This window comes from Vanessa atalanta, chromosome 18, assembly GCF_905147765.1.
Source record: "Vanessa atalanta chromosome 18, ilVanAtal1.2, whole genome shotgun sequence".
Taxonomy (NCBI): Eukaryota; Metazoa; Arthropoda; class Insecta; order Lepidoptera; family Nymphalidae; genus Vanessa; species Vanessa atalanta.
In genome coordinates this window covers 6,713,306-6,741,158 of record NC_061888.1, presented here as the reverse complement: position 1 = coordinate 6,741,158, position 27,853 = coordinate 6,713,306, and the positions used below count along the sequence as shown (strand labels likewise).

At 30.6% G+C, this 27,853-nt stretch overlaps 3 protein-coding genes across 3 annotated transcripts; 1 reads left to right on the top strand and 2 right to left on the bottom strand.

Moving 5' to 3' along the window:
* Window positions 1-340: 340 nt before the first annotated feature.
* LOC125071152 (putative helicase mov-10-B.1) lies at window positions 341-13,521 on the bottom strand. Its single transcript, XM_047681246.1, has 20 exons — window positions 13,380-13,521; window positions 13,092-13,221; window positions 12,623-12,740; window positions 11,660-11,822; window positions 10,575-10,702; window positions 9,786-9,892; window positions 9,415-9,552; window positions 8,572-8,668; window positions 7,956-8,052; window positions 7,104-7,209; window positions 6,770-6,940; window positions 6,467-6,614; window positions 5,905-6,053; window positions 5,541-5,675; window positions 4,840-5,033; window positions 4,170-4,315; window positions 3,834-3,952; window positions 2,833-2,944; window positions 2,343-2,519; window positions 341-2,010 (listed from the first exon to the last, which is right to left on the bottom strand). Exons 2-20 carry the CDS (start codon window positions 13,208-13,210, stop codon window positions 1,750-1,752), a joined length of 2,685 nt encoding a protein of 894 aa, XP_047537202.1. The 5' UTR covers window positions 13,211-13,221; window positions 13,380-13,521; the 3' UTR covers window positions 341-1,749.
* Window positions 13,522-16,086: 2,565 nt separating this feature from the next.
* LOC125071187 lies at window positions 16,087-22,322 on the bottom strand. Its single transcript, XM_047681295.1, has 4 exons — window positions 22,281-22,322; window positions 16,902-17,023; window positions 16,496-16,646; window positions 16,087-16,349 (listed from the first exon to the last, which is right to left on the bottom strand). Exons 2-4 carry the CDS (start codon window positions 17,012-17,014, stop codon window positions 16,131-16,133), a joined length of 483 nt encoding a protein of 160 aa, XP_047537251.1. The 5' UTR covers window positions 17,015-17,023; window positions 22,281-22,322; the 3' UTR covers window positions 16,087-16,130.
* LOC125071168 lies at window positions 18,457-26,202 on the top strand. The gene is made up of 4 exons (XM_047681272.1): window positions 18,457-18,739; window positions 19,264-19,440; window positions 23,823-23,950; window positions 24,090-26,202. The coding sequence occupies exons 1-4, from the start codon at window positions 18,646-18,648 to the stop codon at window positions 24,876-24,878; spliced, it is 1,188 nt and encodes a 395-aa protein (XP_047537228.1). The 5' UTR covers window positions 18,457-18,645; the 3' UTR covers window positions 24,879-26,202.
* Window positions 26,203-27,853: the final 1,651 nt, after the last annotated feature.

Genomic DNA, 27,853 nt, shown 5'->3' with positions numbered 1-27,853 from the left:
TTGACAGCAATGTAATAAGGACTATGCACATTTATTTTCTGTGGTTTTGTTTAAAAATAATTTCTGATAGATTTTTATTTCGGATATCCGATATCCGAGCTCCATGCCATTTACGAATATCAGTACTAGTACTGATACTGATTATATTTTTAATAGACTAATTGGTTAAAGTTAATGGCTGTAATAATAATGTAGTATCTATCAAAGATAAATTGAAATGTCTCATGGAGGAAATCCACTAGTGTCTTTTAGCAGACTAGTTTTAATTCGTCAAATAATGTTTCCAATAAGATTAATCGAAGTTACAACTGTACAGTGATTGAAAATAAAAAGACAGTTGTCTATAAAAATATATTTTATTTCGATCAAAACTTTTTTATCATGTTGTATAGTAAAATACGAATTTAAAAATTAAATTAAACATTTGGTAATCCTATAATAATTTTACTAGAATTAGTCATATAGCATCGACGGTGATTCCATTCATGTCTTATTGAATTATTTAACAAATACAAGTTTTTATTTTTAGTTTTCGACTGTCGTCCCACAGTCAATCCTATGTAACTAATCCACTTGCTAACACACATCATATGATAACTTAGATGTAATATATATAATTATATTTTTTCTTATTATTATAACAACTACATCTTAAAACTAAAGGATATATTTGTCTCCTTAAATGTTCAATTTATTCCTGAAATCCATTTATCAATTTGTATAAATTGGTAAAAAAAACATATATTATAATTGTTTATATAAAAAAACGCAAAAGTTTCTTTCTAAAAATTGTAGCTTATTTTAATAATTACTTAAATATCGAAGGGTTTACCATAGAATATTATATTATATAGATTGTTTAATTAATTTAATCTCCTTAATATTTAAACAAATATTAAAATTAATTTACAATGGTCTGTAGCATTTCAATCAAAATTGAGCACCATAACTGTGCATATTAACATTCAGTTTTAAAAGATTTAAGCTTTACAATAGCCTTTGTCATCTACTAAAAATAAAGAGCAAAATATTTTAAATTAATCTAATCAAATAAAAAAATTAAAATTAAATAATATCTTTACAAATTTCCCCTTTACTTATTTATAATAAGTATTGATTTTATATATATTGTAATTAATAGAACCAAAATAATAATTCTAATTTAAGTTTCAATTATAATCAATGTTCAAATGTAACTCTATATAATATTTGTCAAAATAGTTACTCAACCTTACATCTCTTTATAAGTATCAAAATTATTTTAATATCACAGGAATATATATACATTTGAAGTACATTCAATATTAATTGTATCATTCCTACATCAATGTACTTTTGTCTTATAGCCTAAAATTTGGAATAGTTTTTTTATAAAGATATATTTTTTAATATTAGCTTTAAATATGTGGTGAAAAATAAATTTAAGATTCTTTTTTTTGTTTAAGACAAGAAAGGAGGAAATATTAATTAAAAAGAAAAAGAGAGAGGAGCAATTGTAAACCATATAAAGAATATAAAAGAGAAAAAAGAAAATTTACACACACATAAAAACGATTGAGCATGTACCTGCTTATTTTCATGCATAAACGGTAATAATAAACGAAAAATAAACAAGTATGGTATCAAACATGATTTCTTATAAAAATATAATGAATGTTTACATTCATTAAAATAAACAACTAGATTAAATGCTTATGAAAAAATATTTCTGTCGATATATCTTAAAAGTTCCAAAGAAATCAAAAGCGTCTACTTTTTATTTTTCTTTGTAACAGTTTCAATTTTCGGCATTAAAAAGTCAGAGAGTCGGCATTTATCGAATCGTGACCTAGCTATTTCTGTCAGTAGAGCGGAGCTTCTTTCTATCTGCTGTGTTTCATGTCCGTAATAACTGTTTTTCTGTCGACAGTAATCCATATATTTACGCCATTTAACGTCGCGCGTCAGGCACGTGGGGTTGCCAATTATGATCAGCTTGGCTTTAGCTCGTGTCAATGTTACGTTGTAACGCTACAAAAGTAATAAAAAAAAGCTTATTATCTCATGTCTAAGAAGGTTTTTTTATAAAACATTTTTTTTCTTCTTTTTTTTGTATATGTTACTGTAAAAGCTCGTACTAAGGTAAATCTTAAGATTTTCCAGTAAAACCTAATAAATATCGACATGATTTGGTAAATGTAAGTTTTTATTATAAAGGGACTTTTTCGGACTTTTACCATTGCAACATCAAATGGACCATAATATTTTATATACATAATCGGTAAATCTTAGGTTTTACTAGAAAATCTTAAGATATACCGTAGTTCGAGCTTTTACAGTAACACGTACATTGATATACTAACCTTATCGTCAACTAAGAAGCCGAGACCATATTTGGCGTCGTAGTCCAAAAGTCTACAGTTAGCCCTCACTGTAGACACGAGGATAACTCTTTTCTCCTTCCCTTGAAACGACTCCACCGTGCCGACTTCAATTTCTTTATAGTTCTCACTGGTCAACCAGCCTTTCATCTTGTACACCTTTTATATTAACATGCCATTAAAAGTATGTATTAATTACATCATAACATATTGGTAAAAAAATGTCAGTTCTTGGTAGCATGTACATTTCGAATAAGTGGTAGGTTAGAGGGAGCTGTGAGCGCTATTCCAGCGCCCATGACTCTTGTATAGGCATTAAAAAATAAAGTTAGTGTTCTAGGGTTAATTTTGAAATGAATATTCGAAATTGAGCCTATTTGATTTAGTATGTAGTAAATATGTAGTATGCGTTATCTCGAACCACCAAGTATAGCCTAAACGAAAACCAATAATAGTATGTTTTTTTAAATACTTGTCTAATGTATGGAGCGATGATGCCGATATCTTTGGGAGACACTTGGTGTTTTTCAATTAAAGCCTTTGTATATCTCTTCAGCATTTCAAGTTCTTTTTCGTTGAAGTAACTGTTGAACAAATGGGCGTAGGTTAACACAAATTAGTGTACAAAACAATACTAATATTTATTGACAATATTTTTCATTTACATGTACATGAGTAAATCAGTTCGAATATATTGAATTTATTGGAGTAAGTTCCATAAATTCTCCACAAAAAGGGAGTGGAGGTCTTTCCCAGCAGTGGAAAATTTACAGGCTGATTGGTAGTTTACGTTTTTTAAAATATACTTTGGTTGCAATTGCATACAATTTTTTAATGGTAGAAAGCCATATATTTTACGTTTATATATTTCAAATTTTGCTATGATTATGTAATATGGCATAATTTTGAGAAATATACATGTACGCATGAACATGATACACTGTGTCGGTTCGGGTGACGATTAAGCCCATTTCTATTTTTAAAATATTTTAATAAAATATATTCTCAATAATTTATCACAATATCTATAATATCTTAATTAATATAAAAAAAAAAAAAAATATTGAAACACACATATGCCGTGCACGTTATTTACGTCTCTTATTTAAATATAAATTTAGTCGAGAGATATTGTTTTTTTTTTTTTAAATATAGGACCAGGAAAGTGGTGTTCGAAAAATTATAACGAGCAACACGAGCAAGTTTAATAAGAAAATATCGTTAGTAATTCGATTTACTATTTTAAATATACTGAAATTGGTTCGTCATAAATTGAGATGATTAAGAAATTATTTATTAAAATGTTATAAAAATAAATTAAGCCCTTTCCTATATCCTCATTGCGCCGTTAACTACGGATCTAAGATGGTTTAGTCTTTAACCACATGACCCCATCCAAACAGACTTAATGTTTAATTAAAATAAAATATAACACCTTTGATAACAACGCATATACAATATAGGTTGCTGTACCTGGGCGCATTACCCATGCGTTGCTCGCGCGAGTGCACGGCGTGGAACACAACTGCGCCCTCTCGGCCCTCCGAGCCCAGGATATTCTTGTCACTGAGTGGATCTAAGGCTGCCAAGGGCTGAAAAGTTCGATAAAAAATTTTTTGGGATTACTATTAACTCTTAATGTTGTCTTAAAACATAATCTATCCCTATCACTATACTTATAATCTATCTCTTTGTATTCTTATGTATAAGTCTTTTTTATAATATAGATAGGAAGGGAAAGAAAAAATATTTACATATTTTCTTGTATTCAAAATAAGAAAAAGATACACGAATGCTGAACATACTTACTTCCAAACTATTATCGTAAAACAATTCATTTGGTATTGCCAAAATATCCGGATGCGATCGGAAGTTTTTGACAAGCATCGTTATATAGTTTGGATCTGTGTAAAGGTTTTCGTGTGTTTGCTTCAACCGTGCTAGTAGCGACTGACCTGGTGGCAATCATTAAATGTATGAATAATATGCGCGCAAAGGGTTTCGTAACATTATTTATAAAAAAAATAGTAAATAAATTCGTGTCTGTTGTCCCATACAACAGACACGAATTTAGGACGGACAGCGGAATCTTAGTAATAAGATCCGTTTTACCCTATGGGTACAAAACTCTAAAATCAATTCTTAGATTTAACATGGCAACATTGGTCGAGATCTAAAATTATCTATGGAATTAGGAATCATTAGGAATCGGTGAAAACATTGCATTTTGAATGTCGTCGAAGTTGTTATCGAACTTTGGAAGTAAAGTAAAAAGTAAAGTGGATAGTATTGTATGATTAGTAAAATTATATATATATATATTGGAAACTGTTGTATAACATATAATTTTTTTAAATCGCACGGATTAATAGATTCTAAGATTTTTTATATTTTCGTCTTCTGTTATTGGAATATTACAAAATTAAAAAAATACTAAAGTAATAACGAAGATTGATGAATGGCGACGTAGTACTCTCACCTAGCCCTCTCTCTGTCGCCTCCTTGGAGATGCAGACGGGGCCGAGCTGCTGCGGGTCGCCGGCCAGCACGAGGTGACCGTTGGGCGCCAGCAGCCCCGTCACGGGCACCAGCGTGGCCGGCTCCGACGCTTGCGCCGCCTCGTCGATGAACAGATGCGTCATTTGCAATTTGTACGCCGCTTGGCTCCTCATCCTGTTTCAGATGTTGGTCAGTTAGTCATCAGTCTCGGTATTACATGCATGCATGCGGAAACTAGTATAAATAAAATGCTTGTGATTATAAAAATAATGTACAAAAAAGAACGTAAAACAAATCAATATAAGTAAAAACGTACCGATGGTAAAAACCAACGTCTAAAATTTTCTTTGTCTTAGAATGTACAAGTATTTTCAAATCCACAATTATTTTTGATGAAGATTTAAAAATATTCACTATGGTGGTAACTACTAACTTTGCCGACAAGCGTCAATTGGTTCCATTGCAAAAGGACTTATCCCAATGGATATAGTACGGATTAGGATGATAATGTTTTGTGTAAATTGATTTATTGTATGGACATATTAATTTGCAGTTTATATAATATAACCATCATTTATAACTTTATATCTCTAAAAAGAAAGTCAGTTGTGATAAATTTATGTCCGCCGGTGACGTAAAAAATATAATAAAAATTCAAGGTGTATTTTAAAGGAAACTCACGATCCGTATTTGGCAGCGTGCAGTAGCGTGGTGACGAAGATCCTGTAACTGGATACGTGCACGTTGCTGACGGAGAAGAAGCTCTCGTAGCTCGTGCCGTTGGACACGCCCGCCAGTGCTGGCGGCATCACGCTCCTGTCGCGTGTACACTCGCATTAGTGCCGTGTAGGCCCAGCAGATATAACAATCACTGTCTGAATCGGTAGATGTTGTAAGGGCTGCCCGAGGCAATTATTTTGAAACGAATTTACTAATGCCATAAAGAATTTAAAAGTCTAAATGCAAGGCCGAGAATTTCAAATTAAAGTCTCTATAGGCTATATTTACTCTACGGATTGATATCGGCAGGAAGTCAAGTGCATACCATTCTCTAGACTGCGAGTTGGCTCTAAGGAGGAAGTTGCTTATGTTTAGCTTTTTGTTGTACTGCATTAACGTCAGAGCAATGTGGTCCGCCGCCATGTTGGAGTCAGTGCACACCATAATGCGATTTTTCGTATTACGCACTACCAGCTGTAAATTATAAGAAAAATTAATGTGTGCGAAAGTGTGAATGTTTTCAACAACTATTAAGCGGACTATTGTACATTGTAATGTACGTTGGTACATTATAATTGTGTACTTAAATTTTATTCACTATTCATCTTTTTTTTTTCTTAAATGTTAAATGTTTCTTCAAAACGCCATTTTTACGCAAATCCATATGTGAATGAATGTCATAGATTAGTCAAGCTCTCGACCAATGATATCACGTCAATTTGCTGTTAAATGTTGTTTATTTGGCTTTTTTCCTGTTATGGTTGGAATAGAGTATACATTGACTCACTCGCCATTTAAATCGGAATATTGTATAGCTAAAATGTTGATGTTTGAAGCTAACGATACTTGAGATCATTTTATTGGTAAAAACAACGATTTCACTATACCTGGATGATAGCTTCGACAATAGTCATAGTTTTTCCAGTTCCCGGCGGCCCGAACACGATGTAAGGCGCCAAGCCCGAAGTGCCGGCCACGATGTGCTCCACCGCCGACTTTTGTTCCGCATTGCCAGATATTAGTGGGTTATAAAACCTAACAAAAACAAATTGCGGTGCGATCGTTAGTAGATTTAATATATTAGTAATGGCAAAAGTAAGTGGAACAGGGGGTTCGAATCGCGAATCGATTTATCGATTAGTGAATCAATCCCGCCGGTAACGCTGTCGGGCGAGGGGGGCGCGACTCACTTGGCGAGCGCGCGGAGCGGCGGCGCGCGCGGCGCGGGGCGGGGGAACACGCGGCTCTCCTGCTTGCTGCTGAACAGCGCCGACACGGCTTCGTGCATGCGCTCCACGGGCACGCGCGACATCAGGAAGCGCACGTCGTACGTGGCGCCCGCGCTGTAGCACAGCGCGAACCTGAAATCGTTTCGAAAATATGTTTCACTCGAGTTATTTACCTCATTCCGAATTGTATCGATGATCGATGATGATGATTTGTATGTTTTAATGTCGCGTCCTCCGATTTTAAGGTATTCGAATCGACATAAAACTTTTATAATTTGAGAATCGGAGTACTCACGATTGATCAATATTAGACAAGTGAATATGGCAGTCATCAATATCCTTGATGACACTTTCGAATATCACATTCTGAGCTGTCGCTGGGCGGATGAAAACCCGATCGCCTGGAAAATGAAACATAAATAAATCACTTAAGAATCTACAAGATATAAGCTACCGCCTAACAGCATTACCCAGTATTGCTGTATTCCGGTTTGAAGGATGAGTGAACCAGTATAGCTACTACAGGCACAAGGAACATAATATTTTAGTTCCCAAAGTTGGTGGTGCATTGGCGATATAATAAATGGTTAATATTTCTTACAGCGCCATTGTCTATGGACGGCGGTGCCCACTTACCATAAGGTGGCCTATTTGCTCGTCTGCCGACTTTCACCATAAAAAAGGATACTAAATAACAAACACCATAACCATTTATATACTAGTGCGTTTTACATGACTCACTTTATCTCATTCAATTATGTAATAACTAGTGAATGTAATTTTTAGTTTTGATGTGCATGCAAGAAAAACATATCGAACGCGACGATCGTGCAAAGCCGAAAAAACGTCATCATCATTCTCCTTAACAACTCTCAAAATAGGTATTTATTTAGTTCGCCCCTGCATTACGCGTGCGCCTTATTTTATAACGTTCCGCGTAGGCATCTGTTATAGAAGTAGTCGATACGACTCTTGCGCCATCTGTACGATAATGATGTTACTATGATAGAAACCATCAGACATGTAACAATAAAATAAAATTCAACGTAATGTGATAATTGTGTTGATTATCTCATTAAATTTAAAATACAGCGTTTCCAAACGCATAGTATAATGACAAAACACATAAGACATAGATTTTAGTTACCTCTTAGTAGCGACGGTCTTTTCTCAGCCAAACCGGGCACTTCCAGCACAAAAACATCTCCTCTTTGTTCAATTTGAACACCTGCCATATTATATTTCTGAAAAAAAAAAAATAAAGCTATAATGCATAACATGCAGGCATAATAAAAATAAACTCAATTGAAATATGTAATAGAAATTATATTACAAAAAAAAAACAACCAACATAAAAACTTATTTTATTGCAATTCAAATTGGCTCATTAATTGAATATAATTATCCCTCTACTTACTGGAACTCTGTTATAACATTTTTGTTTAAGACTAATTCATATTTATTAATAATTCATAAATAATATTTAATACCACAGATTATGTAAACAAATTTAGATATTTAGGTATTGACCAAACAATTTCATGTCAGTGATTGTTATTTATCTTTACTCCACTTACTCAAATTGACTATAATTATAAGCTTTTCGATAGTGATGATGTCCTTCTGACTGATTTTGAACCAGAATTTGAACTCAGGACATTAGGATCTGCAGCCTTATGAACTACTAGACAAACATGGTTGATTTGAATATATAAGAACACTTTTTTAAGTACATTGTTTTAATAAGAAGTAACATAACTCACCCTTAAATTAATTCTGGAAATAATTTCCTCCCACCAGAGCAAATGGTGAAAGTATAACATGTAGTTGTTTTTTGTTGGTCCTTCATCAAATATTGCTCTAAAAATGATAAGGTGATATAATGATATAGTACTTTATATATAAAAAAAACAACAGACAGTAAATATCCAACTTCTAGACAAAGGCCTGAAGACGTTTTTCTCTTTTCTTATACATAATATACAACTTTAATAAGTTTTATAGTAAATAAACCTATTTTTACAAAGAGGACCTTTAATTTATAAAATAAATTGAAAAATATACATGAATATTCCCATCGAAAAGTCCACAATAACAAATTAAAACACTAAAAATGGATGAGCTTATCACATAATTTATCACTTCCTGATCCGTTTGATGCATTGAATAATTGAATTAATAACACTGTTATTATATTAGAAATATATGTTGTATTCAATGCTAAGAACTCTAACAACTTTAACAAGGCTAAAATAGTAACCAAAAATTCAAATTGATTTGGATTGTTTTCAGTATATATACAATAATTTGTACATTGAAATCATGATTGGAGGAAGTTTTATATATTTTTGTTCTCTTAATAAAACATTTGCTATTAAGATCAAATCTACACATACATGGTACCTGCTGGCATAACAAGCGTCTGGCTGACCTTACTTTCTTTTATACATACTGAACTATAAGATATTTCATCTCATTGAAGTCAACTTTATAATATAGTTGAGTAAGATTATTAACTTATAGACTATGTTATCTTATTAATAGTTCCTTATAGATTATTTATTATGTATATATGTATGGCAAAAAAAATTTTTTAAAAACTTTACCTGGTAGATATTAATAGTTTCCTCAACTTCATTAGATTTTCAGGAGACTCTTTCAATTCCTCCAAAGCCCTCTCGTCAAGACCGCGGGGCAGTAAAATTTTCAATAGCTTTGGAATTTTGTATTTAACTTGATAAGGCCTATTAATGAATTATTATGTGGTATCAATGTTTATTTTAAAGTAATGAAATAGTAAATAACGACTTGTTGCTCTTATCTCACTTGATATTTTAGGGACATTTAAATAAATACAAAACTACAAATTACGTCAAATAACTAGTAATATAATTTATCTTAAAAATATTTAGATTGATCTATTATTCCGTACCAATGACCATCATGTTACCGAGTCACTCAAAAAATATATACATACACATGTGTAGTTGACTCGACGAAATGCTCAGCTTTCTCCCAATTTGAAGAAGTGTATGGACTTTTGTTACTTCCTAGTAATAAAAACTCCTCTTGTACCAGGACTACCTGTAAATTAAAATATTATAAATAACTATCACAATATCAATTCCATTTATATATAGTTTTGACTAAGTTAAATTATCTTTTGTATTTATTGCTAAAGTGTGTTCAATAAGTTTTTTCAAGTTATTATTTTTTTTATTTAGTATAGAAAGGTCGACTGGCAAATAGGCCACCTGATGATAAATCGTATTAACTGCTTATTGATATTCACATCGCAATAACTCTCCCTCACATGGAATGTTTATATGTATAATCCATGCACAATATAGTAGAGAAACTGATTATTTTAGAGGTTTCTAAAGTGATGTCGTTAATAAACACATTTTTTTGCGCTAACATTGCAAATGCTGACAACCCTACGAGATAGATCAAAATAATTTCCTACAGTACTGTACACCTTAAAAAGGTTTTCAAAAAAGTCCGTTATGGTAAATGTCTATCTCTTAGGGATAACCCACAATAACATTTTTTTTTCCTTAATTTTTTACGAGAAATAATGGCATATTTACGAAGCAATTTTAAGCAATACAGCATTTAGCCTTATCCAATAAGTACCTTAAACACATATAGATCAATATGGCCCTTTACAGTATGTATGTAGTATTTAAATGAATATTTTGATAACAGTATTTCTTTACAAATAATCCATATATTTTCCATTACTAAATGTGATAAGTACACTCACCATTTCACGTATGAATATTAAGTTTTTCTCATCACTTCTTCTATGAAAAGTAAACATTATAGGCATCTCGTACTGTCCAATATCCACTGCTTTAAAATTGACACTAACATCTTCCTTTATAGACGATTCTGTGAGAATAACATATACAGTACATTATATCAATAGCAAGATATAGTGCGAGCATGGTGACAATAAGTAATATAGTCAAAAGTCATACACATATAAAAGAAATAGTTAAAAAAGAACTACTCTTCTGTAAACAAATACAAGGAACTTATACATACACTTATAAACAAATTTCCTTTGAGACTTACTATGAATATATGATTTTTAGGAAATGTGCATATTTTTCAATAATAAATAACTATTTAAAGAACATATTCTTAAAACTTGCTAAAACTCTAACATTGAGTCATAAAACTAAATGTAATTATATAAAACGAAAAATAGTTTTTACAAGATACTACAAGAAACCCAACTTATATTTCAATTAATTAAATATGTATACTTTATTGCACTTCATGCAAAAAAACAGGCAACATCAGATCATCAGATAATACAATAGTAATAAAAAAATAAAAAAAATAACATGTATTTGATAAGAAAACTAAAAATTATAACAATACATAAAATAATTGTAAATAGTAAGAGTGAAAACTATTGCACATTTCTGATAAAATAATATTAATATATATACAAAGAGTTGACTCATCTAAACCTTTTGAATTACATATTTGTTTGATAGCATTGAACAATGTACTCAAAACTTATCTTACTTTTATCATAAGGCAAGTTACCAATGCACAGGTTTTTTTTCAATATAAGTGATAAAAATAACATTTTAAAATTTGCTACAATTTAAATATCATTGTTTTAAGAAAAAAAATGTAAAAAAAAATTTTTGGAAATACCAATTTAATGGGAAGGATTAGCAAAGGGTACTTGATATTAAATTTTACCCATACAAAGTAGGTAACGGCAGCAAGGTATATTGCATCAACTAATAAAAAAATGTACCACCTATCACAATAACTCTCAAAATTAATCAACAACTTAAAGAAAAAAATATAAATATATGTACTTACTTTTCATCAAAATATTGGGATCTTTTCCAAAAATGAAGGGATGTTTGGACATTGTAAATTGTGGCTGCGGGTGAGCTAGTTGAACACCTATCACCAGTAAATCCTCATTCTTCATATCATTTTGAATGCTGAATGAAAATGTTACTTGTTCATTGGGTTTTACCTGTAAAAATTAAATAATAATTCAATAAAAAAGTTAACATGCCACTAAATTAACAGAATAGTAAGTAGAATAAAAAGTCCAAACTACATGTTGAACTCCAAAGAAACAAAACATTCACTCCTCATCAGTCGATGTGTAAGGATTAATTAATTAGACAATCCTTAGAAATAACCAATGACTGCATAAGGGCAATTTACTTTGGGAGCATATTTCGTGGAAAAAACTTTAGCATACCAAGTATTGAAAGTATTTTTGATTGAAATTGTTTAATTTGAAACTAATAAATTATTATATCATCTAGCCTGTACATAGAAATAGTACACTAACATTTTATATACTAGAACAATCTATCCATATATACTTTATCAATATGGTATAATAATACAGTCATGTTATATTTGCAAATATAACACAAGGACAAAGAAATAGGCGAACGAGAGAAGCTTTCTTTATTCTTTATTTGAACTTAGTTCAAAATGTGCTCTCTATAAATCAATACTCTTAATAAAATGAAAAGATTGTTAAAAAGAACTAACGAACCATTAAGAATTCACCATTTTATTATAATTAGTCTATAAATAGATGTAACTTGAATAGTTTTTATATATTTTTTACCATGAAATTATTTTATGCTTAAGTAATATTATTGCAGCTATACAATTTATAGATAAGAAATTGAAAGAATCACTACTTATCTTGTCTACTCTACTATCTAAGACATTATATCAAGTATGTAAATGATCATAATTTTTATTAAAATAATACAATTAAATAACACAAAAAATACAAATAATACTTACATAAATTATGATTTTGTGGTGATCGCTGTCTTGTACAGTTACACCAGTAGTGTTTTCTGACATATATTTAGCACTACACAAAATTATCACCCCATCTCGGTTCTTCCTGAACAACCGTCTAAGCAAAAAAAATTTATTGAAAATTTATTGTAGAGTACATGTAGAAAAGAATAGCTGCTATTATAGATTAGAAAATTAATGAAATACTTCATTTACCAACAAAATTGAAGTCTTAATTTTTTTTTTCCATATTGTAATTTGGTAGCGATAGAAAGAAAACAATATTTAGTGTATAAATAACAGATTTAAGATCTAATTAATTACTTAAGTAGTCTATAATGTCTTAGGAATAAATAAATATGAATAAGGTATATGAATCAATACACATTTCAACTTTAGCTTCTTAAGAAATTATTTATTTATTTAGACGCAAATTATCAACTACTTGTTGTTAAAATGTACAACTTACTTTTTGTGTTTGTAGTTTAGTAATATTAAGTTGCATAAATGTTTAGGCGTATCCTTGTGAAAAACAAGCGCATTTTCATCATAATGTTCATCAACTATGCCGCACACTTCACAAAACATTTTGTTTATCACTGTAAAATAAAATTCATTTCAGAAACATTCACCAATTATGATAAAAATCGGAAAATAGTATTTCGTTTGGAGTAGATGTCATTTTGACTTATCAGTTTTTAAATTTGAAACACAAAGAACAATATTACTAAATATACCTATATCAAATATTACCTACCTTCAGTTAGGACTGCCGCTTTTGAAACTAATAGTTTTAAGTTGGACTGGACACTAAAATAATTTGTTTTGGAACTCTCTAGACACGTATGAACCAGTTGAAATAAACTTAAACTACTTTATAAACTTGGAATTCCCCGACCACAAACTATTTTATTCCTGTAGTTGCACACAGAGTAAAAAGCAAAACATTTTAATTTTTACTGTCATTAATAGTAATATTATAATGTTTCTAACGTTTTGCACTTGAATCTCACAAGATGTTGTTTATAATTTATTTAATTTGTTTTTTTTTTTTAATTTGTTAACGATCTTGTTAACGGTAAGACATTTAGTCAAATAATTAATTTAATATTTTGGTATCGCTTGAAAGGAATATTATAGTCTATCAAAATGATTAAATAATATATTCGTAAAGATTTAAATTATTATAATCTTACGATTAAACAAACAGTTTTAGACTGTTAGCCAAAAATTGACGAACAATATGGATAGCGATTAGAAGTACAATCGAAGTAAACCGATATTCGAGCTATACGATTTGATCAACGTTATTGCACTAGTTTTTGTCAATATTGAAGTAAATTCATTAAAATAATTGAGACTTTTGTATACGTACTTGTAAAACATTTTAATTTCTAAGCAGTATATATGGTAATTTGGTGAAAAATTAGGTCCTAGTGTTTTAGTTTCGCAATTTTTAGGTGATTTGTATAATTTAAAATAATATAACAACGTGTCTATATTCGTTGTTGTCCGTAAATAAATTTGCAGTTGAATTTATCATTGTAAGTGCAACTAATCTAATGACATATCTCAAATCGCTATATAACTAATTTATATAAATAGTATAAAAGAACGATTATTAGTTATTATTACTTTAACGTAATTGACAGCTGCTTGAATCGATTTTATGATCGATTTATATAGTGTATATAGGTTATATTTTATGATGATTTGTATCAGGGATATCATTCGTATTTAGTTTGTTCAAAATTAATTGCAATTTTACATTTGTTCCCGTTTTTATTTTTAATTAGGTTTTGGGTAAGCTTTTACTAAATTTACTATTAATTACACCGTCAAATTGAAATCTGTGTTACAGAATTATCGATAGTTGTCATCGAAAACTATTCAGGATATCTAGTTTTGACCAATACTATCCATTCTATCGATAGTTTTGGTCAAAACGACACTGGTGATGATGGCTTTCTAGCAATACTATTGATAACGGCGATACTATCGATAGTAAGCAATACTATTGGTAGCAGCGATACAATTGATACTATCGATAGTATCGATAGTTTTGGACTATCGACAGTCAGTGAATAAATTTTGAAAAAAGGATAATGACGGAGACAAAGTTCTCATTAATGTTTCTGTTGTTGTATTTTTTTTAACGCGTCTTTGGACATCATATTGTTCTTGTTTAATATATCTTTATTTAAAATACAACACTATTCCACTAAACTACTTATATCTACTTTAATTTTGCTTCCTAAGTTCCCATAACAGTTTGGTCAACGTTTAAATCCTAGAAATAAATTCTTAAAATAATGAGTATATAGATTATTCAAGCTCTCGACCAATGATACCGAGTCAGTTCGATGTCAATTGTTGTCTATTTGGCTTTTGTCCTCTATTAGTTGGGATAGACTATAGAACATTGTATTTATTAATCAGTGCATATCATTTTGCTGGAGTTTCAAAGAATTTACTGAATATAAACATTTCTTACAAAGCTGTAATAAATTGAGAAAAACCAGAGTCAACTCTCATTTGTGAGCAACTCTCTCTGACGTTGAAGGGCCTAATGGCTATATTATTTGTCAGAGGATTTGGTTTGGGATAAATATTTATGACAGGTTATGTTAAATTAATATTAGGTATATTGGTTATTTTTCCATATATGTATACAACCCAACAAACATTTGACAGGTCGCCACAACATGCCAACTGTAACTTTTGGTTCTAAAAAATATTAATTGTAAACTGAATTTGAAAGTTGTCACGAACAAACTTAATTGATTGTGAACATTATCTTTTATTTATTCATCTGTGTGAATTTAGTGAATTGTGATTAATTTGCTTTGCATTTGCATTGCTCATAACTCACTAAATTTTGTACGGAACCATCTCCAGTTAGCCTACAGTTAACTTGTCGCGTACTTATATTCGATATAATACAATTGGAGGTAAGAAATTATGCATAGGTTATTTTAACTTTACTCTTAAAGTAGAGACTTTTTATGTTCGCCCAGCTTTTTCTATCTTATTCGATTCGATATTCATCTACGCAAATGAAGGGCGGTGTGTGTAATATATAGTGTATTTTAAAATTCTCATAGGACATTCAGTGATATAAATGTCTTAAAAAAGTCATATTCACTTAAATTCGTATAGAATTTTTATACATCACTCTAATACGACAATTGTCGGTATAAAAGTCGCAAAGACGTTTCTACTGCCATAACGCTGGTTACAAGACTGCATACCGTGTAATAGTCGTATAGACGTTTCTACGACGTTTTTACACGACTAAATATTACTTCTATTAAACACTTATACCATTATTAGTCGCGTAATTTCTTCTTATTCGACAAAAATGTTTGTTGGGAAATATATTGACGTGCAATTACTAGGCTTGGATTAGGTTGGTTTAGTTAAATAAAATAAAAATAATTGAGTATTAGTTTATTAGTAGTTAGTATAGCTGAGGGTAATATTTGCATTCAAATAATTAAAACATGATTTAAGCGACAAAAAATGCAGATTTATCAATTAAGTCGTCATTTTGGGAATGAAGAGGATATCGATAGAGACGATTTGAAAGTATCAAATGTGAAAGTGGATCTACAGTGTAGCGAAGGCCGGTGCACACGTGTAGGGCACTGTTGCAGTAGTACCCGCGTGCACACTTCTGCCCGTAGATATCATATTCCATTTTTTCAGTGCACGATTCTCCCGGACCCTGTACGTATAACAAAAATAATTATCCTCTAATTACTCATTATGTCACACTCAACTACAGCGAAGATATTCGCATTTAACAATAAAAGACTGCGTTCAGTTAACAACTTCTACCTTTATACAAAGTTTAAGAGTAATTAAAAATACCCGATAACAATCCAAACGATTTCCGCATTTCTCGTTTAAATAAGTGCCCATGTGACATTTTTTGAACCGCTTGTTGCCTTTTACAATGTCACATTCTTCTTGTGGAAGCAACCAGCTGTGGGAATTTTCGCAAACGGGGCACTCAACGATTCTGTGTAACATAAAGCTTTGTGTTATACATTTGTGCATAAATTGCCAAACCGTTTTGTAGATTTCATACAAATTTACGCTACGTTTCGTCGAGCTCTGGAAACCCGAAGTTCAAACATAAATAATCTTAATTCACCACGCCCATTTAACAAGCTTTAAGCTATTTATCAATTAATATTAAGGCAAAACAAATATATGCAAATAAAATTACCGTACCATATAGTACATTGCACAACATCGATTGACACAGAATTACCCTTCCATTTCGGCATGTGCTTCATCTCTTTCTATAAGGTTTCTGGATTCGTATCCTCTATAATGAGCCAGGCATGAACCAGCTAAGATGAGGACAAAGACTACGGGATGCATTTTAGAGTTCTGAAACAGTTTAAAATTGTCACTACATGATATATAAATAAGCGATAAACTGAAAAATTACAGAACAGATTTTAATAAGGTTTTCACCAATCAACGGAGTGATTAATGAAAAATATTTTGTAATTAATTAAGTTTTTGATAAATTTTCTGAAATATGATGATGTCATATCAAATTAAATCATATCAACGCGGACTTGTCGTTAAGTCTTGATATAACGATAGAAACCTTTTGCATAGACCCTTAATTGCCTATTCTACCCGTGTGAAGAGTAGCTAGTTAAGGCGTAAAATGACAATTTTATAATACCTCATTAGCATATCCTATCATCGTAATATATTATGACTAAAAATGGAAATTAAGTTACAAGAGTGTTATTAGTTTTTGTTTTTTAAGTTTCATATTGTCATACCACAGTCTGTGTTGTTTTGTTATATGTTCAGATCATGCTGTAGTATTATATCCAAAGACTATATACATATAATAATTTGACATATAAAAAATAAAAGCTTTTACATTGTGATTTTTACTTATTCAATCATATTGTATTTGAAACGATAACACGACTAGAATAAGTATATTGTAGCATAATTCATATTGAAATCATCTTTTATTCTAAGAAATTATGAATGAAACTCGTGGGAGTGTCTGAATATATCCAATGATATAAATACATACATTTGTATGTTAATGTTAATACCTTTAAATTAACGTACAAGTCAGCGTACAAAGTCGAAACAGCAATGGTTTGTGAAAGATCAACAGCAATGTATATAAATCATTTATATATCTTCTTGAATTACAAGGATTTTTCTCGTGGCATTTATTCATATGACGTAGGTGTGTCCGACGATCACGCTGTTTTGTTTGCGAACATGTTGTTTTTAATTTTAAACTGCCGATGCATGCGTGGTTTTTAACACGTATTGGTCTATTTTCATGGGTGTGACGAACACTTTTTAGAGACAAAACAAGTGCAGGGTTCATTTTTAAGAAATTTATAAAATCAAGTATGGTTTTGTAGGTACCTAAATAGTTTAAAACAAATACTAATGGTTATTGCTACTTCTCAAATATAAATGAACATTTATTACCTAAATATTAATATAATAATATTTCTAGTATTTTTTCTTCAAAAATAATAGTATCGTATATTTTCTGTACAGCCTTCAAGTAACCACATTCCACGATTTGAGGAACACGTAGGTATATTTACAAAGAAAAAAATAATTAAAAAATTACAAGTCACTGACACGTTATTTTAAATGATATCTAATTATGATTATTGGCGTGGACATCGGTAACGATAATAATTATCAATACACTATGTCATGCTGCATATGTTTAGATATCATTGCTATTTGTTAAGAAATATAGAGCTTTGGAATCGAAAACATTTTAATTCATTGGCAAAGCGATAAGTGCGATGCGAGTGCTTGCGCAAGCGCCGCCCGCCCAGCATCCCGCGCCCGCCCGTAAAATGCGCATTCGTGAAACACAACTCAAGTAATAAAGGTGTTCGACTCTTTTGTTCAGTGATAATTGTTTATAACTCGAAATATTTAACAAATAACTATCTTGAAAGTAATATATTTCAAATACGTGTTTAATTTTTACGTAAAAAATGGGAATGATTTCGCGAGTGCGCGGACGTCTTCGAAGTGATTCTTTCTCGAAGTTTCATACACTTAAATCTGAGGACAAAATTGCCAATATCGGTAAATTAATATTTTATTTTATGTTATTAATTGTTATCGTTAAAAATATTTAAGTGTGGAGCGTGTAGGTAAGGCTAAATATTTATGTTTGAAGTCCGAACGCTTTTGTCTGAAATTACTCAAATAAGTTTTATATATTACCTACATGATTGTAAGTGGACAATGAACAATATAAATGAATAATTAAAAGAAAAAAAAAACAATTATTTATTTTGTTACTTTAGATAGTACATCAGTGCTATCAAATGCTATATATAAAGATATTTGGACTTCGTTGTTCAACGCACGCGTAAAATTATTAATGTCATATGGTGTGACTTTGTTTTCACTACTGCTCTAGCGTAATATTGTGCAAACATTATAAAAATACATTTCACTTTCCTTGTCACGATTCACACTTGTTCTTATTCTTGTATTGTAATGTAAATAATATAGGTATAAGATATGTGATTTGAAATTAAGGTCCGGAGAGATTATTTTCCCTGGATGTTATATGTTGTAAATGTACGATATTTTATTTTCAGTGTGGTTAATATCGTTAGTATTTCTACTCCCATATTGGGCGCCCCGAGGACTACTGGTCGCGCTAGGAGGCGCATGGTTAATGGCAGCTTATACTTGTCTGGTACTGCCATTGCTTATCTCTGCGAACTACCGTTATCCTGCTAGGTGGTATCCTGCCGTCGCAAAAGTCGTAAGAAGTAAGTAAACGATATAATTTTATTAATCTTTTATTAAAAATAGATATAAGTGATATTTACTTATAAAGAAAATTAATATTTACCAAATAAGTGCTAGTTTAATAATAATTAAAAACAGAATAAACTTGATAACGATGATTGCGTTGACCAAAAATCATTTTAATTTACCAAGTAATAAGTATATAAGTAAATTCAAATTGGAAGGCATTGTTTTATTTAACAAGATAATTAATATTTTATTTTCATTATTTATACGTATGTAGATGATGTGTATAGAAGTCATTAGACTTTGAAACACTCCAATTCATATCCGATTTGGCATTATATTGAGTAGTGTTTGCCATCTATCGTAATTGATTTCTGACATTTCAGTTTAATCAACAAACATCAAACTCTATAAATAATGATTTAAATAAGACGTTTTATCTCACATCATGCGAATTGACTTAAGTTTATTGCTAAAAGTAGTTTTGGAAATGGAAACTCGATTGTATTTTGTGATTCGATGATTTTGAATGCGTTGTTTAAGACTCTCTATTCGCATAAACTCGTACGTCACCTTGTTTTGTAAACAAGGGGTGCGCCATTCAGACTTAGTTATCGATCCCTCTGCGTTGTTTATAAATCAAGATAAAAATAACGTTTTATTTTCAAATACGAAAATACTATTATTAATAGCATATTATGACAAGATACAAAACATATTGTTACGGTTGTGTAAATTCGCACATACCCTACACTATACATAAAAATAAAAGTTAATACAAGACATTCCTTTTTATCACCTTTATGAGATTTATTACCTTCATTTAAATAAATTTATAGCCTTGCGTCTTTCTAACCATATTGGCTGATAATGGAAAACGATGAATGAGAGAGTTTGAAATTAACTGTCAGAAACCTTAGTAATATGGTCATGTCGTGAGATTAACATTTATTACAACAAGAGTATTGTTGTCTATAAGAGAAAGACAAAATCTAAAGCCACCGGCTCTTGAGCGTATGAGATATGAAAACATTTCACCCACGCGAAGTGGGTTCAGGAAAAGAGGGTGATGATGATATGACGTGCAATATTGGCTATGATTTATTGGCTATATATAGTCTGATATCGTCAGAATCGCCCCATCCCTCGAATAGATAAGAAAATGTACTTTATTAAATAAATCATGTGAAAATAAATAAACATCTATTAATAATATTTAGGTACTTAAATTTTTCGTACAACTAATTCTCTTCCTGAAAAAGGCGACATGAATAAATGAACTCTAAAAAGAGTATAAAGTTACTCTACTAAGAGTATGAAGAAGTTTTTATAATAAACACATATATTATAACGGAAATGAATACCTAAATATTATTTTAACAACCTTAAATCTCAGATACGAATTTAAAATAAAAATAAACAAATCAAAGTTATTTTATTTTAAGAATCGGGTCACGTCCGTTTTTGATATTGAAAAATTTGCGAGGTAAATCTTAAATATTTTCTCTTGCGATCGAGAATAAATGTTTTACGAACGAACATTCAACGTCATGAGTCATGGGTTTATTTTTTACTAAACATTGTGTTTATTCAAATAGATTTGTCTGAAAATAAATTTGTCTGTATCTTTTTATCTGTAAGATAATAATAATATATTTTATAAATATTTAATAGTTAATACTATATACTATGAACCCTGAAATATATTTGCACTCTTGAGAATTACAAAAAGTAAAAAGTGAAACATATAGTATTCTTTGAAATGTATATTAGTGTTACATTTTATTATCATTTTGACAGTAAATCAAATCAAAATATTTTTTAATTATGTTAATTTATAAAGAACTTTTGAATCAAGTTACAATATTAAATTAAATTGAAACAAAGACTACACTTTACATTTAAAATTTCATACTAAAGTTTGCACAAAGAGACTTACAAAGAAATTAAATAAAAACAACAAAAAATATATATTAATCAACGATGTGTATTGCGAACAAGATTTTAAAATTGATATTTTTCATGGTGTTTCATATTATATGTATTTATGCGGGAGAGTCAGGTCATTGTCGAGAAGCTGAATGGAGCAACGGAAGCTGGCCCCGAGCCAGTGCATGTGCGTCACAGTCAGTCCAATTTACTAATAATGTCTTAAAGAATGTTTATTAACTTTTGATAAACATTCTTTTAAGCCGTCAAGTTTGATATTCACCAAATATCAAAAATCTCTTCGTTAGATACAAGTTTCAATCCCTCCGTATTTATTTCGGCCGCGGCGGCTCAAACTCTTATTTAACTGCGCAGGAGTTAGGTACAGTGAATAAAAATGTGCACAGGTGCACACAATATGTGCCAACTTCAAAACTTTTGACTACTATTGAGAATCCCCTGACAGAAAAGCCCAATATTTTTTAATGGCTAGATTCGAACCCGATACAACAGTTAGTAAATACTCTAGATACGAGAAGCGGATGTATTAAATATTCGTAAGAGCCGAGAGCTCATGAAAAAGTCAATATCCATTTCGATTTTAATAAAATACATATATATGTTGCAGCGTCGGATAATTAAATACTTTGATTGTAATCTCTTAGTTTTTAGATTTGATTCTGGATGGCTACTGAGGTCAGTTGCTCTTTCTCACGTTAGAAAAACATGGAATGTCAGTTGTTAAGAAGGATATGACAGATGTTGTCTCCTATGAAATATTGTAGAAATCAATATACGATAATCCAGCTATCGATATGTATGACGAAGATGGTGACCCCGAACCAAATAATCCTGCCGGCTACCCGTCATATAAATAACAAAATTTGTTTGTTTAATTCAAATATGAATTATTTATTAAACTTACCAGAGTTGTGATGTTAAATGGTGTACTGTTGCTTCCGATGGATGGCTGCTCTGAACTGCTTTTGCTAAGACAAGGGTTGGTCTTTTATACTTTTCAACCCTTGAGAATATTATTATTCAAAAAGACATGGTCAAGAAAATGCGGTATGAAGCATTCAAAAATATGCTGATATGATATATAATACTTTATTTTGTAAGTTTAATCTGTAACGACTCTTAAAGCAAAAGAATATACAATAACGAAATATCTCATATAATTTTTTAACATTTCGAAACTTCACAATTTTTTCAAAGAAGCATAACCATTTAGACTTTTTTTAATATTGTACTATCATCACAATTTTTGGGTAAACATTAAAAAAAAATAAATTATAAAATGATTTTCTTGACTACATACTGCATTTACCTAATTCATTATTTCTGTCACAAGTTTTTTTTATCATAAAAAATATGTAAATAAGCAAAGTTCTTTGAATCGGAAAGATTCCAGTAGCCAATACATTGTGACAGTCACTACCTTGAAATTATGTTGCTAGGAACATTAATTTTAATTAAAGTAAGAATTAATACTGGTTTAATTGTTAGAATATATAAGCATAAATATAGAAATAAGACATACATGTTATTGTAAGTTGCTGTTTTGTATTAAAATCGAATGCTTAGGAAATCAAGTTAATAAATCAAACTCATTTAAAACTGATCATTTCCACACCCTAAAATATATTTCAATTTACTATCTAAAAAGAGATAAATTAATTCAAACACGCTTTAGATATAATTTAAGAAGGCTTATGATCCACCTCCTTTCTAATAATAACTGATCACCATAGAGGCTGTCACCAAAGAGGATGTGATATTTTTGCTAAAAGCTTAATCAAAGAGCGCGAATTATAATAAGCATTCGATAGTATTGATCGATAGATTATCTAACTCCATACAACCAATATGAACTTAATTATACATATATATATTCAGAAAAATATAAGTCTCAACTTCAGTAAGCTGACTGTCGGCCAAATTGTTTTTGTCGTCAGGGGTCATAATAATTTAAAAAAGCATAAGACTTAGCAGACCATGTAGTTTCTACAATTGTATATCTTCGTCCGATGATACTGTAGTCTCTTCCACACTACGGAAGATTACGGGTTCAAATCAGGGCAAGCACCACTGAATTTTCACGCGCTCATGCTCAGCTCTGAAGTTGAAGAATGGATCATTAGATTTTGTTATTTTACAAATGTCTATCTATTTTGGACTACATTCTGTAAACATAACCTTGTCTCCGCAGACAGCTGCAGAGATTTTGTTGTTGTTTACTATGAACTCAGTATTGACGACACATAGGAATTGCTCAATTTGTCGTATCTATATAAAATCACTATTGATATGTATTGTTTTAAAAAAAGAAAAATATGAAAGTGATTAAATTTATAAATTAAATATAATCTTTATATTCTTCAAATAAATAAGAAATCTTCATGAAATAGATAATAAATTGCAAATTATGTAGTAATGGTAATAATTAATTATGTATTTTTCACAGAGATCATTCGTCGCCTTCGTGCTCCTACTGCATGTGTACTCGGAGTCCTGAAAACGGCGTATGCACCAATTGATCGCGCCGAGAAATTATTTCTTCAAATGAATAATCTTTCCACAATGATTAGCCAGGTAGATATAGAGTAAGGTTATAGGTTAAATAATAACGACATTAAAAAAAAAATGTTATACTAAAAATTAAAACCAAGTGATTCCTGTACTTATTTCATTTTTATTCTACTATAAAAAAAAATAATGTTTTCTTTTTCAGTTACTCTTGTTTACTGCATGTGATCGCCTCTTAGTATACCGTGGAAGACTGACCTGCCTCTACTCTTTAATGTTCTACAATGTTATCACATACTCAGTTAACTATGTGCGCGAAATTTGCACAAAAGAAGACTGGTCCCCGTACGTGAACGTGACTCGTCATTCACAAGTAAAACATCTCGCAATGTCCGCAACCAAAATAGTTTTGGAGTGGACAAAAGCAGTAACCTTCATAGTCACGATGACTTTCATTCTCTTGACGCTAGGATTAGAGCAAGGTTTGGAGCATTTCCGCCCGACGGCCTTGTACACGATCGTTACTGGGACTTATTATCTTCTATCAGAGAAGACGTTCCTCGAATTATGGCCAATTGCCTTAACCGCATTGAAATTAGAACGACTCGAAGGCATGGAACCGCTATATTGCGGAGTTTGGGCTAGAGGTATCACAACGGCAATAGCAGTTCCTCTGGTCCCTATGCTTGCGTGGAACGAGCGCTGGCGATTAGCATTTTTGATCTTGTACATTTGTATCATTGTGCACGGCCGCCACAGACTCGGTGAAGCATTAGTAAAGTTGAATGAAGCTCAGAGTTCTCTAGCAAGATTCAGACGAGCGACTCCAGAGGAACTCTCTACTCTAGAAGACGTTTGTGCCGTGTGCCTTGGTACAATGAAATCAGCAAGAGTAACGCCATGTGCACATTTTTTCCATGCAGATTGCTTAAGAAAGTGCCTAGCGACGTCTGATAGGTGTCCTATCTGTGTAAGAGAATATATGTTCTGTTAGAGAAAGCTTAGAAATAAAAGACTGGTTGCTTAAGATACGTAAAACATTCTTGTTTGAATTATTCGAACGCGCCTTTTTGTCTGACACATGTGTGATAAAGTTTATGAGGTAAGATTAAATAGGTAAATAAATACGATACATGAGTCACTAGATTTAGTGACCTCTAAACGATGAGAGTTATATTAAACTGTATCGCAAACAGGAAAATGTTATGTTCTGTTTCTATACAATACGTTTATTTGTACGTAAGTTTATGCTTTTATAAAAATGTAATTTAATTTTACGGTTATAGTTGTAATCGCTTAAAATAATAAAAAAAAAACTTGAAAATTAAAGAATATTCAACCACAGTTAAATAAATCAGTTTCACAACTTTCACAAAATCATTAAACTATATCGAATATGTTCTTTATTAGTACTCCATTATATGTATTAAAAAATGATATCAGTATTATAGAAGGTTTGACACCGGTATAAAAAATATATCCAAAAATCATGTGTTTTGGGGATAGTGTTGAATAATATACATAAATATAATATATTTTTTTATTTTTCACTTCTTTAAATAAGATTTATACATTGAAAAACATTTATAAAATAATATGAAATACCAAAAAAAACATTATAGTAATTATATTCATTTAATGTCGTATAGGGAATAAGTATATAAAAATGGTGTTTCAGCATCAGATTCATAAAATATAGTGTTCATTTAAAACAAAACACAAAGGAAAATGTTCTCCGTCTTTAAATACTATTGTGTATAATATTATATACATATATATAAATATATCAATTATTTAATGTTATAGTTTTGAACGGATGAAGCGCAGCATCACTAGACACTAGTACCTTTATATTTATGTGCTGACTTTCATGGTGAGTCAAACAGTGTCGAAGCTTTTTAATCTCGAACAAATATATCAACATCAATTTTTATATAAAATATTAAACATTTATGTATGAACAAAAAAAACACAATATTTCATACTTTGAAATACTGTCATCACAGATAAAATATTAGTAAGCGTCTGTAACTTTAATGGATTTGTTACTAGACTTAATTTAAAATTCATATATGTTTGTAGTTTCTGAGATATATGTGATGGCACAAGTGTCGACAGATAGACTAGGTTACTAAGTTTCATTACTATGTTTTTTCATTATTATTTATTTTTACAATATTATTTGTTTAATTTTTTGTTATATAGCTATAAATTAACTGGAATAAAAGCTTTGTGGTTTTGTCCTAGATATATCTAAACTTCGAACACTCTCATCATCATCTTGAATATTCGATAAAAATATAAATATTTATCAATTGTTTCTATGTTTTATTACAAACCTCTTAATATATCTATCCTATCTAATGGTTTTATTATATGCCTGCACAATTGTCAAAGTGGTTATATAAATATTAGTAATTGTCTATGGGATCATTTTAATGTCTTTGATTAGATTATGTTGGTTGGTGGATATGTAAGAAGTATTTAAAATTTCATACAGCGCCAAGTTCTATGGGCAGTGGTAACGACTTATATTTTGATTAGAAATTGATTTAAATTACTTTTATTGAATATGAATACAATCATTTTCAGGACATACTAGACATAGGGTAGTGACCACGTACCATCAGGAAGGTAATTTAAATAGGTAGGCGTACGAGCAAATATATATATTTATAAAAGAAAATGTTGAATGATGGAATTTTAGGCGATGAGACTTTGTGATGATGACTTTGCACACCAGGCACATGAGTACCGACTAGATGTGAAATATAGGGTATTATATTTTTGGTTATTGTGTGCTTTCTCCTAACCAGGATAATTATAAACCAAGTACGAGTAGATCTGGCACATGAAGGTTTCCGTACCATTATCTATAAAAACGGCAAAAAAATAATGTCTGGAAAATCATGTACGGAAAATCAGGTACCCCATAAATATTTAATTTATTTTTATATTATTCTTTAGTATTTGTTATTTGAAATATATTATCTGTGAAAATATCAAGTGTCTAACTATTACGGTTCATGAACCGTATCTATACAGTCGTATGAGATGCAGTCTGGTGACAGACGGACAGATGGATGGACTTAGTAATAGTGTCCGTTTTACCATTTGAGTACGGAACCCGAAAACTCAGCTGGCAGCTGAATAAGCGATTATCTAACAGCAAATTTAGTTGGAGCATTGCGATTCAGTTAGAATGAACTTCGTATCTCACTCGTAAAATGATGATACACTATTTTCATACGTGTATCCTATAAATTTTGTAATTATTACAATCAATATCGCGTAAAACATTTTGACAAATACGCTCGTGTTTTGGGGTAAGTGTTGTATTGTATTCTGACAGAATAGGTATGCATTTTTGTTTATTTTGATTACGCAATGGCTTCATATTTGATTGTCATATTTTTCTCTTAATTGATTGAGTTTTATAAATTCCATGGAAAAGAAATATAAAACAACACACGTTAAGGAAAAATAAGCAAATAAGGAAAATTCCTAAAGCCTACTGCGCATGTATAATAAGTGATCTGTGAACTCAGCTTCCCAAGCACGCTAAGTTTCATTGATCGAGTTCTAGTTTAGGACTACGATACGTAAAAAAATCAATAGATGCTTACAGTAAAGACGTACTAGAGCTCTTAAATATTTAATTCTGTATATTTTGCACATGAATATAAAAAACAAAAATGTAAATTAATAAATTTTAAAAACTTTCATAATAAATTCGAACTATATTTTCAATATTAAAATATTTAAAAAGTTTAAGTGCAATAAACTTAGCTTAAAATATGTTTAATATATTATGGCGTTGCCATGACATCACACGATTACGTCACGCAGTACATGTTGCAATTTGAAGACTGCATCTACGTAAATATTGTTATCCTTATCACGCACAAGAATTTCATAGTAACAGTATAATATGAGACACAAATATTATTTTCATGCTATCTCTTTCTT

Bases quoted from the DNA above. Each gene is read 5' to 3' on its own strand.
- LOC125071152 (XM_047681246.1), bottom strand. From the start codon at position 13,210: ATGTTTTGTGAAGTGTGCGGCATAGTTGATGAACATTATGATGAAAAT. The intron at 12,741-13,091 runs GTAAGTTGTACA...TTTTTTGCTTAG, and splicing joins CTAAACTACAAACACAAAAA to ACGGTTGTTCAGGAAGAACC. The intron at 6,054-6,466 runs GTATAGTGAAAT...TATAATTTACAG, and splicing joins TTGTCGAAGCTATCATCCAG to CTGGTAGTGCGTAATACGAA.
- LOC125071187 (XM_047681295.1), bottom strand. From the start codon at position 17,014: ATGCATCCCGTAGTCTTTGTCCTCATCTTAGCTGGTTCATGCCTGGCT. The intron at 16,647-16,901 runs GTAATTCTGTGT...TATGTTACACAG, and splicing joins GCACATGCCGAAATGGAAGG to AATCGTTGAGTGCCCCGTTT. The intron at 16,350-16,495 runs GTATTTTTAATT...TTATACGTACAG, and splicing joins ATCGTTTGGATTGTTATCGG to GGTCCGGGAGAATCGTGCAC.
- LOC125071168 (XM_047681272.1), top strand. From the start codon at position 18,646: ATGGGAATGATTTCGCGAGTGCGCGGACGTCTTCGAAGTGATTCTTTC. The intron at 18,740-19,263 runs GTAAATTAATAT...TTTTATTTTCAG, and splicing joins GGACAAAATTGCCAATATCG to TGTGGTTAATATCGTTAGTA. The intron at 19,441-23,822 runs GTAAGTAAACGA...TATTTTTCACAG, and splicing joins CGTCGCAAAAGTCGTAAGAA to AGATCATTCGTCGCCTTCGT.